The following is a 13,589-nucleotide window of genomic DNA, read 5'->3' as shown; positions in this document are numbered from 1 at the left end:
GTGCCACTTTCCTACCTCTTCAGTCCCTTCAGTGACGTTACCTTTGCTGTAGAAGCATGGCAGAACAATGCATGGTAATGGAGATTTCACTCCCGTGCTGCAGCAACCACACTACAGCAAACTCTTAAGCAATGCTTAACTCTTAAGTGATGCTTAATCCGTAAGAACAAACTGGCAATCTGCTCTGGAGCTGATGCAAAATCAATATGTGTATAATTAATCAGCACAATTCTCCCTTCACAATGACCTAATATATCAATTCAGTTACATACTCAGTATTTAAAAATTTAAAGACCGAAACCCAAGCCATATACATTAGAAGTCAGAACTGATTTGGTTTACTAGTCTGATAAGTATCAATACACTTCTCAGTCTGAAACCCAATAGCAGTAAGGGACCTAAAAATGAACAGAAGAATCAAAATGTTATTTCATACTAACACAGTTCCCACCAATGACCCACGGTGTGTTTTAAACATCCACTATATATATAATTTTAATATGGGAAGAAATGTGTTTCATCTGACATCAGAAAAAATTAGCTTTAGCATTTTAGCTCTTTCCCTCTCTGCAAATACTATTCAACATGCTTGGGCCTTCTATATTTTAATGGCAGTAAATATTTATATTATCTGAATCTTTTCCACAACGTGCGTAATTTTATACAGTATTTATGCATCTTTATAAAAATACTGAAAATATTTGAAAAAAGTAATAAAAAGAATGCTCTTTTAGATAATCAAAATACAGATCTTCTGGTCAAATTATTTTGTAACTGTTCTATGTTAGCTTGGATAACAAGCACACTGTAAACTTGGACATTTGAGTATCTATCAAAAAACTAAAGTTTTGCTGTTGCTTCAGAGGATATTCACAATTTTCACAGAGAATAATGCAAAGGTGAGTAGTTTCTTGTGTGATGGAAGCAGGTGAAATATAGTCATTGATTTTTGCAACCCATGAAATGAAAACAGAATTTACAAAATGGATTTTTATTAAATGAAAGAAAATCTGTTTTGTGGGTCAAATATGAAATAGAATATACAAAAACTTTACATCAGATCTCCCAAAGAAATAAAATCCTATCTAGAATAAAGCAGCACGCATTTCTTCCAAGAACACAAATGGGTGAATAAGCTCCTTATGGCAGTACAGGATCACACAGTATGCTGTGCTAAAATTCCAGGTTACAGAGAAGCAAAGTTAAAAATTTAAGTGGTCTCCCTAAAGAGCCCGCTAGTCCACAAAGTAACTTAAGAGCATGAAATTCAGTCATTTTGTATTCTCTTAGAAGCCAGTGACAGGTAGGTCAAGTGCAGAGTTCACAAAGCTTGCATATTACATTCTCAGTTTCTATACAAATATAAATTGTTTATTTTAAAAATTCGTTTATATTTGATAGTATTTAATTGCGGAAAAAAGTACGACCAGATCATCAGGTTCCTGCTGTATTATTCAAGCAATTCCATCCTCTTTGCGGCCTCCTTTCCTTTGAAGCCGGTTACCAAAACCATACCTTGAGATATTTAAAAAAAGTTACTGTATGTTAAATCATAAACCTTTTTACTACTGTCCTGGTGGTATATGAAGGTTCTACAGAGCTCATAACACGTCTTTGGCATAGTACACCAAGTCCCCCTTTAATACTTTTCCTTTTAAAAAAGCATATTTTCCTTTAGTAAAACACCTTAAAAACATCTATTTCTGATTTTGTAAAATAATGTGTCACCTCTTGTGTTGCTTTGCAAAATATACACACACATTTTGGAAAAACCTCGAGTACTGACATAAGGGGCTTATTTGAAATCAGATCTGTTACAAGCAGTAAAACAGTTACAAATCTCCTCTCATAAGAATGTCACATGAAGTCATTCAATTCAGCTTCAAGTGCTGCTGCCATTTCATCTGCCTCTGAACTGCTCCCCTCCTCATCTTCGTTGCTGGACTCTTTACTGGATTCACTGGCAGCATCATCTTCATCCAGTTTACGCTTGTGACCCCTGTAAGCGTGGACAAAGAAAATACAAGAACACCATGATCTACTTGCCCATAACAATGGAAAACAGGCAGCTTACGGTTTTTGAAGCTGTTATCAGATTTAGGCAAAAGATAAAAACACCTGTTTCCTAACAAACAGAACTAGATCACAAATATTTGGTCTTGTAACCACTATTCTATACTGTAAACCTTGATACTGTAAACCTAGCTACTGTTAATTTATTATTCCTACTTTCTGAGCAACTAACAAATCAAAGTTTAAAGGACCAACTGAAAAAGTTGTTTTAATTTCCTTCCTTTCCTAGTCATGAAGGAAAAAAGTCTTTTCCCTATAATTTAAATACCAGCAATAAAATATTACTAAGGCAAATTTTCCAGGTAAGTTTTGGGTCTATCTTTTTGTCAAAATGAAATTCAAACTGAAAAGCAAAAATATTAATGAGGAGGCAAAAATAAATGAAATGCTGCTATATTAGCTGGTGCCTCATAGGAAATACAGAGCAATAGGTACAGATAAAAATAGCAAAGAACAAAACTGCAAATGAGAAGAATTTGAACTAAGATTAGAGACCTTACAAAACAATGAAGAACACCAGCAAAGCCAACAGTTTTATTGTATTTGATAATGTCCTGTAAACGTCTAGTCTAAACTAATTAGAAATAAACCCCAAAAGGATGCTCCCCTTTAAAATTTCTGAGAGGGGATTGCAAACCTGCATCTTCAGTTCTACTTCTGTTCGTAAAATGAAATGGGCCTGTTTTCCTGATCTTATTCAGGTACAGCTTAAAGAATGATGATGGAAACCTTGAAAGGTCAGATTTTGCCATTTTTGTCCAAAAACTCGTAAGATTTTGATGAGGTAGTTCAATTTAACACTCAAACACTAAACCCTTGTCAGTCTCCTTAGCTCAGTTCTCATATAATGTACAGTACATGCATGAGATAGCATGAGGAGTAAGATAAGTTAACTTCTTCATGAGAACCCAAACCCAAAAACGTGACTGAATCAAACGGAGCAAATAGCTGTAAAGAGAAGACTCAACCAATCCCCCCAAACAAAAGCTACCTTAAAAATAATAAATGACTTTTTTGTATCCTATATATAAAACCTGGGATACTAAACAGAAGGCGAATATCTTTGGACAGAGACAGCAAAGGCCTGTTAATGACAATTCACTAGATAGGAGCAGTTCACCACTTCAGTGTCCTTTAGTAGACTCCTTTGGAGTAGCCAAAAAACCAGAGCACAACTCAAACCATTATAACTTTTCATTTTCCACCTGTTGGGAGGAGCAGTACTTTTGAGCAAGAACACCAAGTTTGGGATGGAGAGAACTACCTTGGAACTGAATTTTCAGGATTGGCAAGGCTAGAAGTCTTTTGGGACTGGCTATGGCTATATTCAGCAGAAGGAGAATCTTCACATTCTTTGGCCATTAATAGTATCACTGAACTCTGAAACTCTTCTAAGCTTTGCGAGGGGTCCTTTCTATAACTGTCATTAGAAGGTAGGCATGCATGAACTGTCCCTACTCGTTAGCCAAAGGGAGAACATGCAAACTGCCACTGTATGTTTTTTCTCCTGTGCACAAGACAGGCAGCTCCTTTTTGTGGGGAAGTAATCCACCTTGATTTCCCAAGTCAAGGAAAAACCTGCTTTGACAGTTTCTTGTTTACGGAGAACAGCTGGGAATACCTTCAAGAGATTCTCCGTCTACAAGAGAGTTATATTTTCTAGCAAGGCATGGAGATGTCAAGAGGCGTCTTTCTGCATATTGGCCAATTTATAAATTTGTGTGCTTCCCCACAAGAGGGTTGACCATGTTCCTCTTTCATGTAATAGCCAACTGCTTGTTTTGTCTGTTTGGATTAATACTGCTAGACTGCAAATTTTTGAGTCTCCAAAGAATTAAGCACAGTCTTTATAGGAGGTTGAAATGCATCCTAGATTCCTCAAAGAATCATGTTCCTGGGTGTGAAAGCTCACCAAGGAAGCTCCTACACATCAACTGTGATACATCCATAATCAAAAGTATTTGGTTCTGAAGTCCACTTCTCTTGCCAAGAAGGAATTTGAGTCCATATAGATTACCCTCAGATGGCCACACCAGCAAAGGATAAAGCTGTGTGCGCTTCAGTATGTCTGGGCTTCAATGTATTAGAAATAAAGAACCTTAGAGATGCCATATCCCTGGTGGTAATGTGTACTCTCTCATCAATAATCAAGACAGATGAACATGTACAGTGGGTTTCTCTTAAATTAAGAGCCCCCCACTTTTTTAACCATTAGGTAGCGTAATACTGGCCTGTGCATGTGTCCACAACACATAAAATGGTGAATAACTCTAGTTCAATTAATATTTATCTATCAGCAAAAAGGAAAAGAGACATTTATTCAGAGTGCCCACTATACCTTCAAGAGTAGAGAGATGTAGTATACTGCAACAAGTACACTTTGAAAAACAATATTCTGAACTGTACATTCCAAAAACATATAGATATGAACAGACCGGGATATGAGCTTGTAAGCCTGTCAGAGATCCAGAGCAATGAAATTAGTATAATTTTTTTTGAGAAATTCAATGTATTCTTCCTTTGGAAAGAAGCTTCAGAAGTTCTCTGAAGTCCAGATCCTTTGATATGATGGAGTCTGTACATGAGATGTTGGTAACCTTTTAACTCCTCTTCCTTACCTTTTTTCAAGGAGGACGACAAGATAGGCTCACCTCAAATCTCAAAATAAAAACCTTAAGGGAAGTGGAGTGGGTTGTGTTACCTTATTTGTGCCTTGATCTTATACCAGTAGGACCAAAACACCTTTCCCCAGAAACACTGCTGGTGCATCACTGCCTGTTATCTCACTAGGAAGCTAGACTTCTTCTTTTGGGGAATGGGGCGTGGTGGTGATAATGGCACATGGAGGCATCCTGAGTTTTGAGGTTCAATTTTGGACCTAAACTCCAAATAAGGCTAAATGAAATGAGGTGAAAAGCTTTGCCCAGGACTGATCTGAATGCATCATTCTTGTAAATAACCCTGACCTTTTTGGGGGTGGGGGAAGGAGGGTATTGCAGTACCCTGAATACAGACTCATGCACAGTAAAAAAGGATTTCTCAGATGTATTAATCACCTCTACACAGCATTTATTAGCATACAATTAAGATGAGAAGCACTGTTACTAAAACTGCCCAATAGATACCTTTGAACGTTTCCATTAAAAACTGTATAAACATGTGCAGGCAGGGTTTTGCTTGCTCACTTCACACTAATTTCAGCCTTTGAAGATACAGCTCTCTTTTGGTCATTACAGATATCTATTAGTTGAGCAAAGTGACTTGTAGAATTAGCTGTTTTTTGACACAGAATTCTATTCTACAAATTAATTTTCATGATGCTTTAAGGGATACTGCTGACATATTTCTTCCCCCCCCCACTCGGTTGTACTGAACTGAGCCCTTGGAAACGTGGAAGATTAAATGCAATATATCCTGTCAGTTCTTATTCTGATGAAAAAAAGATAGAATGACAGCTCCACTCAGATGAATTTAGATTCGAAAACTTTCTAACTCACTGAAAAGAAACCTCCAAGACAACTATCAATCTTCTGCTACAATGTAGGGAAATCCTTTGAGAATATGTTTGTTCTCATTAAGACAAACACCTTTGACAAATTTGTGCTCTATAAACAGTACCTTTACAGCCATTCAAAAGTATTTAAATTAGTATTATGAAATCAAGCCAGAGCTAGTTTGGGTGGAGGAAAAGGGGCATCGATAAAATAATGTATTTTATATTTGTAAATTTAGACAATAGATATAACATTACTTGAATAATTTATAACCCTAAGAGAAAAGCAGCACATTCCCATGATGGCATAAAACAATCTGTTAACAAGCAGTTTGAAATGTATATTTTCCTCATGAATTCATGTCCACTCCTCGTTATTTCCAGATTCTATGCATTGCACTTTAAATGGAAGGTTTTTTTAATTTCCTCTTAATGATAAAGAGAATGTATCAGCCTTATGCGTGCAGGGAATACAATTAGCTTGCCTTTTAAAGGTAACTTCTGTTTACTGTTAAACAATATGGAAGCATCAAATAAGAAAAACAAAAACACTGACAGCCATAAACCATCTTGAACACTCATTTTTAAAAGTAATCTTCAATAAATATTTACTTAGCTAAGATTAACTGATTGCTGAATTTTTCCTTTAAACTCCAAATATTGACACAAAAATGAGTTTCAATAAAAAGTAAACTTCTAAAACTGCACAAATTCACTCCCCCACCCAGTAACTTCTAAAACTGGTTATATATTTATATGTAGTCTCATTTAAAAAAAATAAAAATAAGGCTGCTCTCTGTGTGGATCACACAAAAACCCACAGATTAAATGGATTTAGCCTTCAACAAGAATCAATAGGGGCATTGCTAGCAGATCGAGGGATGTGATCGTTTCCCTCTATTCGACACTGGTGAGGCCTCATCTGGAGTACTGTGTCCAGTTTTGGGCCCCACACTACAAGAAGGATGTGGAAAAATTGGAAAGCGTCCAGCAGAGGGCAACAAAAATGATTAGGGGACTGGAACACATGACTTATCAAGAGAGGCTGAGGGAACTGGGATTGTTTAGTCTGCAGAAGAGAAGAATGAGGGGGGATTTGATAGCTGCTCTCAACTACCTGAAAGTAGCTTCCAAAGAGGATGGATCTAGACCGTTCTCAGTGGTACCAGATGACAGAACAAGGAGTAATGGTCTCAAGTTGCAGTGGGGGAGGTTTAAGTTCGATATTAGGAAAAAAATTTTCACTAGGAGGGTGGTGAACCACTGGAATGGGTTACCGAGGGAGGTGGTGGAATCTCCTTCCTTTGAGGTTTTTAAGGTCAGGCTTGACAAAGCCCTGGATGGGATGATTTAGTCGGGGATTGGTCCTGCTTTGAGCAGGGGGTTGGACTTCTGAGGTCCCTTCTAACCCTGATATTCTATGACTACTGAAAGCATGTGGTGAGAAAATTTTGCTTTGAATCTAACAGTTTGTTAAATTAAGCATCAGTAAGCATTTCTGATTATGACTCATTAATTGTACTCACATAAAAATCTCTCTTTGTAGTTAATACACTTGTTTTATCTAATCTAGTGTGTTTAAGATGAAGTGTCTGGATAACTATTTAAAATAATGAGCTGGCATATTATTCCCCTAAAGGAATAATTGGACTTAATATATTTGTACTGTCGAGAAAATGGTTGGGCACTACAGGACACACATTTCTGGGGGAAGATCTGGGACTGGGTGTGTGTTGGGGTTACCCTGCAGCATAACCAAGGCTAGTAAAAGCTAAGGTGTGGCTAGCTGGCTGCAGCACACAAACATAAGATTTACATGCTGGAGGCTGTTTGTGAACAGTCCAGGTTGGAGGCTACAGCAGCAAGGCATTGTAAAGGGCACCCCATGTTACAGGGTAGGGGTGACATAGCTAATCATTAGTCTGGAGTATAGCCCAGGTATGTCACACTCCTGTTTAAGGAAAAAAGTTTTTAGGTTATGCTAATGCAAACATAACTATGACAAGCTCAGTCTTATTCTTGTTCATATTTAGATGCAAAACAGAAGTTCTGTGCTTCAGAATGGTTCTGCAGCTGTGGAACTGAAATCTTAAGGGAGTACTTTCCTCTTCAGGGTCAGCTGTGTAATGGCTATGGTTAGTTATCATGCTGTCTCTTGGACAGTTTAGAGGCCACTGAATATGTTATGTTCTGCCCTGAGCCAAATCTGGCGGGTTACAGGATAGGATGCCTGGTCTCTGTCAATGCTGTCCAACCATTGTGTTTTTAGGTCTTCGGGCAGGAGGGGTCTCTTCCATCCTACTTTCACTTAGTCAAAGTCGAAGATGGTTCTCACAAGGAACTTGGTAGGCATTCGGAGCAGATAACCATAGCACCTTAGAGAGTGTTGGACAGCCATTTGAGACTGGGACCTATTTAATTAGAAACAGATCTTGTCATTTGATGTGAATTGATGTTTTTGATCATTCAGAGATGCTTCATCTAAATGGTGTCCAACTTCTTTTCAATCTTGACAGCGAGAGGCTATATTTCAGTCCCATAGGTCTAAATACTGACCACCAATATGTCCTCAGCTACACCTCTCTATTTATCAGGGTGTTTATCACCTGCTAAGAAGCTAGTGCCTGCTATGTGTTTGAAATTGCTGATCTGAAAAATTTTGGTTTTACCCCCAATTTATTTTCAGGCTGACTTTTGCCGCTGATGGTTCCAGGACTAAGCGCCACAACTAGCTATACCATTGATTTGATAACTAGCACTACGTTGCCAGCAAAGTCAGCAACAGTGAGGTTCTCATCCTCAAGACATATGCCTAAAATGCATTTGCCCAAGGTGTGGTCAAGCAGGTAACCTAGGATGACACTGAAGACATTGGGGGCGGCAATACATTCTTGTCGAATTTGGAGGAAGGCAGTTCTTTTCCCATTTACGTGAACGGAGCTTGAGCAGTCATCACATGGGAGACAGAACATTAGCAGCTATGGGCCAACTGAACTCTGTTCAGGTGTGTGGAATCTGACTACACCTTCAAGTCTCTGTGAATGACTATTCTATTGTTTACCAGCAGCCACAGAAATCTTGTAAGAAGCTGCACAAGCCCAAACAGAACAATAGGCTGACAGCTCTGAAGTGGAGTTGGCAGCTGGGCTGCAGGTCTCCAATACAACCCTACGCAACCAGGAAATGGAGGGAAAATGGCCAAGTCCCTTAGCCCAGAAGAGAACACTGCCCTCTGTGGCAGCTCCATAGGAATTACTGCAACATCAGAACTACAGTAGTCTCTGAGAGGTCTTAAAAGGGCAATTTAAAGGCTTGGTAGGGAGAAATTAATTTGCATGAGTTCACTGCCCCCCTTCATGGGTTACAAAGGTCCAGACCGTAGGCAACAGAGCAGATTTATAGCAGTCCTTTCTGTCACCAGATTAGTTTGCCTGGCATGAAGCTCCCGTATGTGGGAGTCAGAGGCTTCTCTGCCTCTCACTGCCATGTCACAGAATCATGGGCTCAGCCCTTAATAATTATGAAAGACACTGAACTGATATCCTCCATATAGTACACCCCTGGACAGGCACAGTACAGGCAACAGCAGTGCAAGATTCCCCACACTGCCCCAATCATGATTCTGAATTCTAATCTGGAAAGGCCACCTAAATCTCTATGTCCACACAGTCTATAGCCTTCAAATTGAATCTGTGCACAAGAGAGAGAATAGCAATGGTAAGCTTTGTAATATGATACCCAGTGCACTAGGAAAATGACTGAAGGCTTGTAGACACAGTTCTTTAGTCTGCACCACAGGGATGTAAATTTAAGTTTGCATTAGCGTGTCATATGCTAATTAGCCTGTGTGGACCCTGCTGGCGCGCACTAAAAATTCTTTAGTGCACATTAATGTAGCCTTCCTTCACACAGTACTATATTAATGCTCACTACTCACTGGGGAACACTAAAGCATGCATAAGCAGGATTCACATAGGCTAGTTAGTGAACACCACACTAGCTAGGAATAAAATGTACACCCCTCTAAAGCACCATGTGAACAAGCCATGTATGAAAACAACTCATTTAGATAGCCCAGTCCTCATGCAGTAACATTTACCCTACAATCATTACTGAGCTGGCATGAATTAGAACAGATAAACTAGAAAATACCTTATTCTGTATCATAGTACAAATCCCCCACAGCCTAACACTTGGCTAATTGGATTAAAACTAATGAAGCACGGAGGCTTGAAAGGGATGTTGGCTGTACATGTTCTGGGTATTAACAGTTTTTTGATTATATTTTTTTAAGGACAAATTACATAATTAGCTACCAACCAGATATGCCGAAGTTTTCAATTATATTTTCTTGACATAAGATAAGTGACACCACCTTTCATGTATATTTAATGCAATTTTAGCTGCTAATCTACAACATCAACAAAGGCATGATACCATTCAATTAAAAGAAAAAACTCTGAACTTGTCACTTTTTTCCTCTTAAGCTCAACTAAGAATTCCTGCAGGACTGGAGAATGATATCCAAGAAAAACACACTGAGAATATTTACTGTATACTACTACGCCAGGCAGAATTTGATTTTTTTTTAATATCAGTGAATAATATTGGTTTATTTTTAAGCAGTTATTTCAATTTATCAACTTTAAAATTTCAGTTGTGCATAATTATGGGGTGGGGTCAGACAATAACTATTTAACAACACTAGAGATTGAGATTCAAAAAGTTAAATTATCAACATCACATGTCAAAATATGCAAAGTAAATATCCTTAAATCAAACACTAATAGATTCTCAAGCAGCATTTTTCTTATTTTGCCCATCTGTATATTTCAATCATCATCAATGGAACTATTTTTCATCGGTTTGTGTATGGCAAGGTTAGATCTTTGCTATTAAGTCTCTTACTGTTCTGCATGTTTTTAGTTTTAATGAATTTTAGAGAAAAAGTCCTGGAAGAAACACTAATTTTAATTGACTGATCGTATCTATTTTTAAGTAGCATGACAGCCAAATGTGAGCAAACTAACTCTCTCAGGTAGCTGCACTTAAAACGGTTACAGCCAATATGCTTGCTTTGAAATTGAGAAGAAATCTTAGACATATGCATTTAACAGTGAGAAGTGTAAGGTTAGACATTTAGGGATTAATAACAAGAATTTTAGTTATAAGCTGGGGACGGATCAATTAGAAGTAACGAGGAGGAGAAGGACCTTGGAGTATTGGTTGATCATAGGATGACTGTGAGCCGCCAATGTGATATGGCCGTGAAAAAAGCTAATGTGGTCTTGGGAAGCATCAGGCGAGGTAATTCCAGTAGAGATAAGGAGGTTTTAGTACCATTATACAAGGCACTGGTGAGATCTCACCTGGAATACTGTGTGCAGTTCTGGTCTCCCATGTTTAAGAAGGACGAATTCAAACTGGAACAGGTACAGAGAAGGGCTACTAGGATGAACCGAGGAATAGAAAACCTGTCTTATGAAAGGTTTCAGAGTAACAGCCGTGTTAGTCTGTATTCGCAAAAACAAAAAGAGTATTTGTGGCACCTTAGAGACTAACCAATTTGAGCATAAGCTTTCGTGAGCTACAGCTCACTTCACTCAAGGAGCTTGGCTTGTTTAGCCTAACCAAAAGAAGGTTGAGGGGAGATATGATTGCTCTCTATAAATATATCAGAGGGATAAATACCATGGAGGGAGAGGAATTATTTAAGCTCAGTACCAATGTGGACACAAGAAGAAATGGATATAAACTGGTCATTGGGAAGTTTAGACTTGAAATTAGATGAAGGTTTCTAACCATCAGAGGACTGAAGTTTTGAAATAGCCTTCCAAGGGAAGCAGTGGGTGCAAGAGACCTATCTGGCTTTAAGATTAGACTAGATAAGTTTATGGAGGAGATGGTATGATGGGATAACATGATTTTGGCAATTAATTGATCTTTAACTATTCATGGTAAATAGGCCCAATGGTCTGTCATGGGATGTTAGATGGGGTGGGATCTGAGTTACTAAAGAGAATTCTTTTCTGGGTGTCTGGCCGGTGAATCTTGCTCATAGGCTCAGGGTTTAGCTGATCGCCATATTTGGGGTCGGGAAGCAATTTTCCTCCAGGGCAGACTGGAAGAGGCCCTGGAGGTTTTTCACCTTCCTCTGTAGCATGGGGCACGAGTCATATGCTGGAGGATTCTCTGAAGTCTTTAAACCACAATTTGAGGACTTCAATAGCTCAGACATAGGTGAGAAGTTTTTCGCAGGAGTGGGTGAGTGAGATTCTGTGGCCTGGGTTGTGCAGGAGGTCGGACTAGATGATCATAATGGTCCCTTCTGACCTTAATATCTATGGATCTAACATTAAAAAAAATTATGAATACTGAAAGGTTTGTAATGTATGATTTTAATAAACAGTATTATGTTTTTAATATAAATTTTAAAATATAACATTTCAACACTAAGAACTTAGAAGGGAAACAGACTCCATTGAGTTTCATTGTCCAAGTTGGGAGACTTGCAAAAAGTAAGCAAAGAGCAAAGATATAACAAGTAAACTACATCTTTAAAATTCTACTTATATTTCTACTACCACTGATTAGTAGAAATATTTTAGTAAAGTTTTTACTTGTTCCTAACTGCTGCTTTTTATTTACTTTTTGCAATAATTAATGATATTAAGGTTAATGAAGTGTTCTCAACATACCATTTTGAAGTGGACAATACTCCTTTAAAAGGAAAATGCAAGAATGGTTGGTTTAGACCACAACACTTGGTATTACTTTGCAAAAAAAAAACAAAACACCACAAAATTAGATATTCCTTTCCAATACACTGAACTCCACATTGTTCATCGGACATTTTCATAATGGAAATGCAGGGATGCATTTGGGCATGTAATCTCTCAATCCTATTTTATACAAATACACACAAAGATCTATTCACCTTATCTGTGCACACATCTGCTCCTGTGATGAGCAAGCTGTTTTTATTTGAACTAATATCCTTATATGGCACAAGATAACATTCGGACAAAAAAATACATGGCAACCAAGCTGCTAATCTCTCCTTTAAAAACTACAACTGCCATTCCTTATTTGAACAAAATTATCTCTAACCATCTCTGCTCCACAAATATTACCTGTTAACTGGAGTCAGCTACTGGTGCAGTTGAAGCAGTGCTGAACACAAACTTAGGTGCAAGTTTAGACAAAGGCAGAGCATGTTTTTTGAAGACACCAAACACGTTCTATCCTTGTCTATACTTGCAGCTAAGCAGTTCCTAGCACTAGTTCTGCTGAACCCACCGCTAATACCCATTTTTAACAACAGATGATTTCCACAGTATAGGCAAGCCTCTGTGTATTAGCATAGACTAATGCATATTTTATAGTTTTCCTCTTGCTCTCTCTCAAAAGAGCTAATTATTAACCTACTAATTATGGAGCAATGGTAGAGCAACCATACCTCTATACCTCCTGGGTTTCTAACTTTTTGCCCTCCATCTAAAGTCCTTGAAAGTTAATATGGAGTCATACGCCCGTGAACTTGGAGGAGAGCCTCACCCCTGCTCCGGTCCCTTTAAGCTAGGTAGAAAAGCCCCACATTTGGCTGAAGATTCCCCCAGAACTGCAAAAGACACACTGAGGGAATCCCTTTCAAATCTTGGCAAAAAGTGTGTGCTGGGAGCAAGACTGCAGCACTATGGATGTTCACTAGAGACACTGTCCTAACTTGGATAAGTACTCAGGGCTGTTGAAGTTACATGGCAGGGGACCTCTCCAACCCCCAGAGCAGCCCACAATCTGAGGTGAGCAAAGGGGGCTTAAAGCCACCATAGCCTCACCTCCTACCCTGGGCTACAAGTTCCGTGCTGCACCTCTTTAAGGTACAGAACAGAATCTCATGCTGTAACTTTATCTTAAACCTTTTGGCGTGGGAATTTCACCACTCAAACTAACGTGTGAAAGATCACTTCCTGATTGTCAGATGACAAAGAATAACGTCCTGTGCTTATTTCTAATCATATTT

At 38.5% G+C, this 13,589-nt stretch overlaps 1 protein-coding gene across 1 annotated transcript in view; it reads right to left on the bottom strand.

Moving 5' to 3' along the window:
* Window positions 1-544: 544 nt before the first annotated feature.
* The window catches only part of CTDP1 (CTD phosphatase subunit 1), a 172,855-nt gene continuing 159,810 nt past the window's right edge, over window positions 545-13,589 (bottom strand). Inside the window, exon 13 of the mRNA XM_073331810.2 lies at window positions 545-1,999. Coding sequence (XP_073187911.1) covers window positions 1,858-1,999 — 142 coding nt within the window. The 3' untranslated portion in view covers window positions 545-1,857. The remainder of the gene's footprint in view (window positions 2,000-13,589) is intronic.

The sequence above is a fragment of the Lepidochelys kempii genome, chromosome 2 (genome assembly GCF_965140285.1).
Source record: "Lepidochelys kempii isolate rLepKem1 chromosome 2, rLepKem1.hap1, whole genome shotgun sequence".
Classification (NCBI taxonomy): Eukaryota; Metazoa; Chordata; order Testudines; family Cheloniidae; genus Lepidochelys; species Lepidochelys kempii.
The sequence above is the reverse complement of the archived record's forward strand: the minus strand, read 5'-3'. Positions and strand labels throughout refer to the sequence as shown.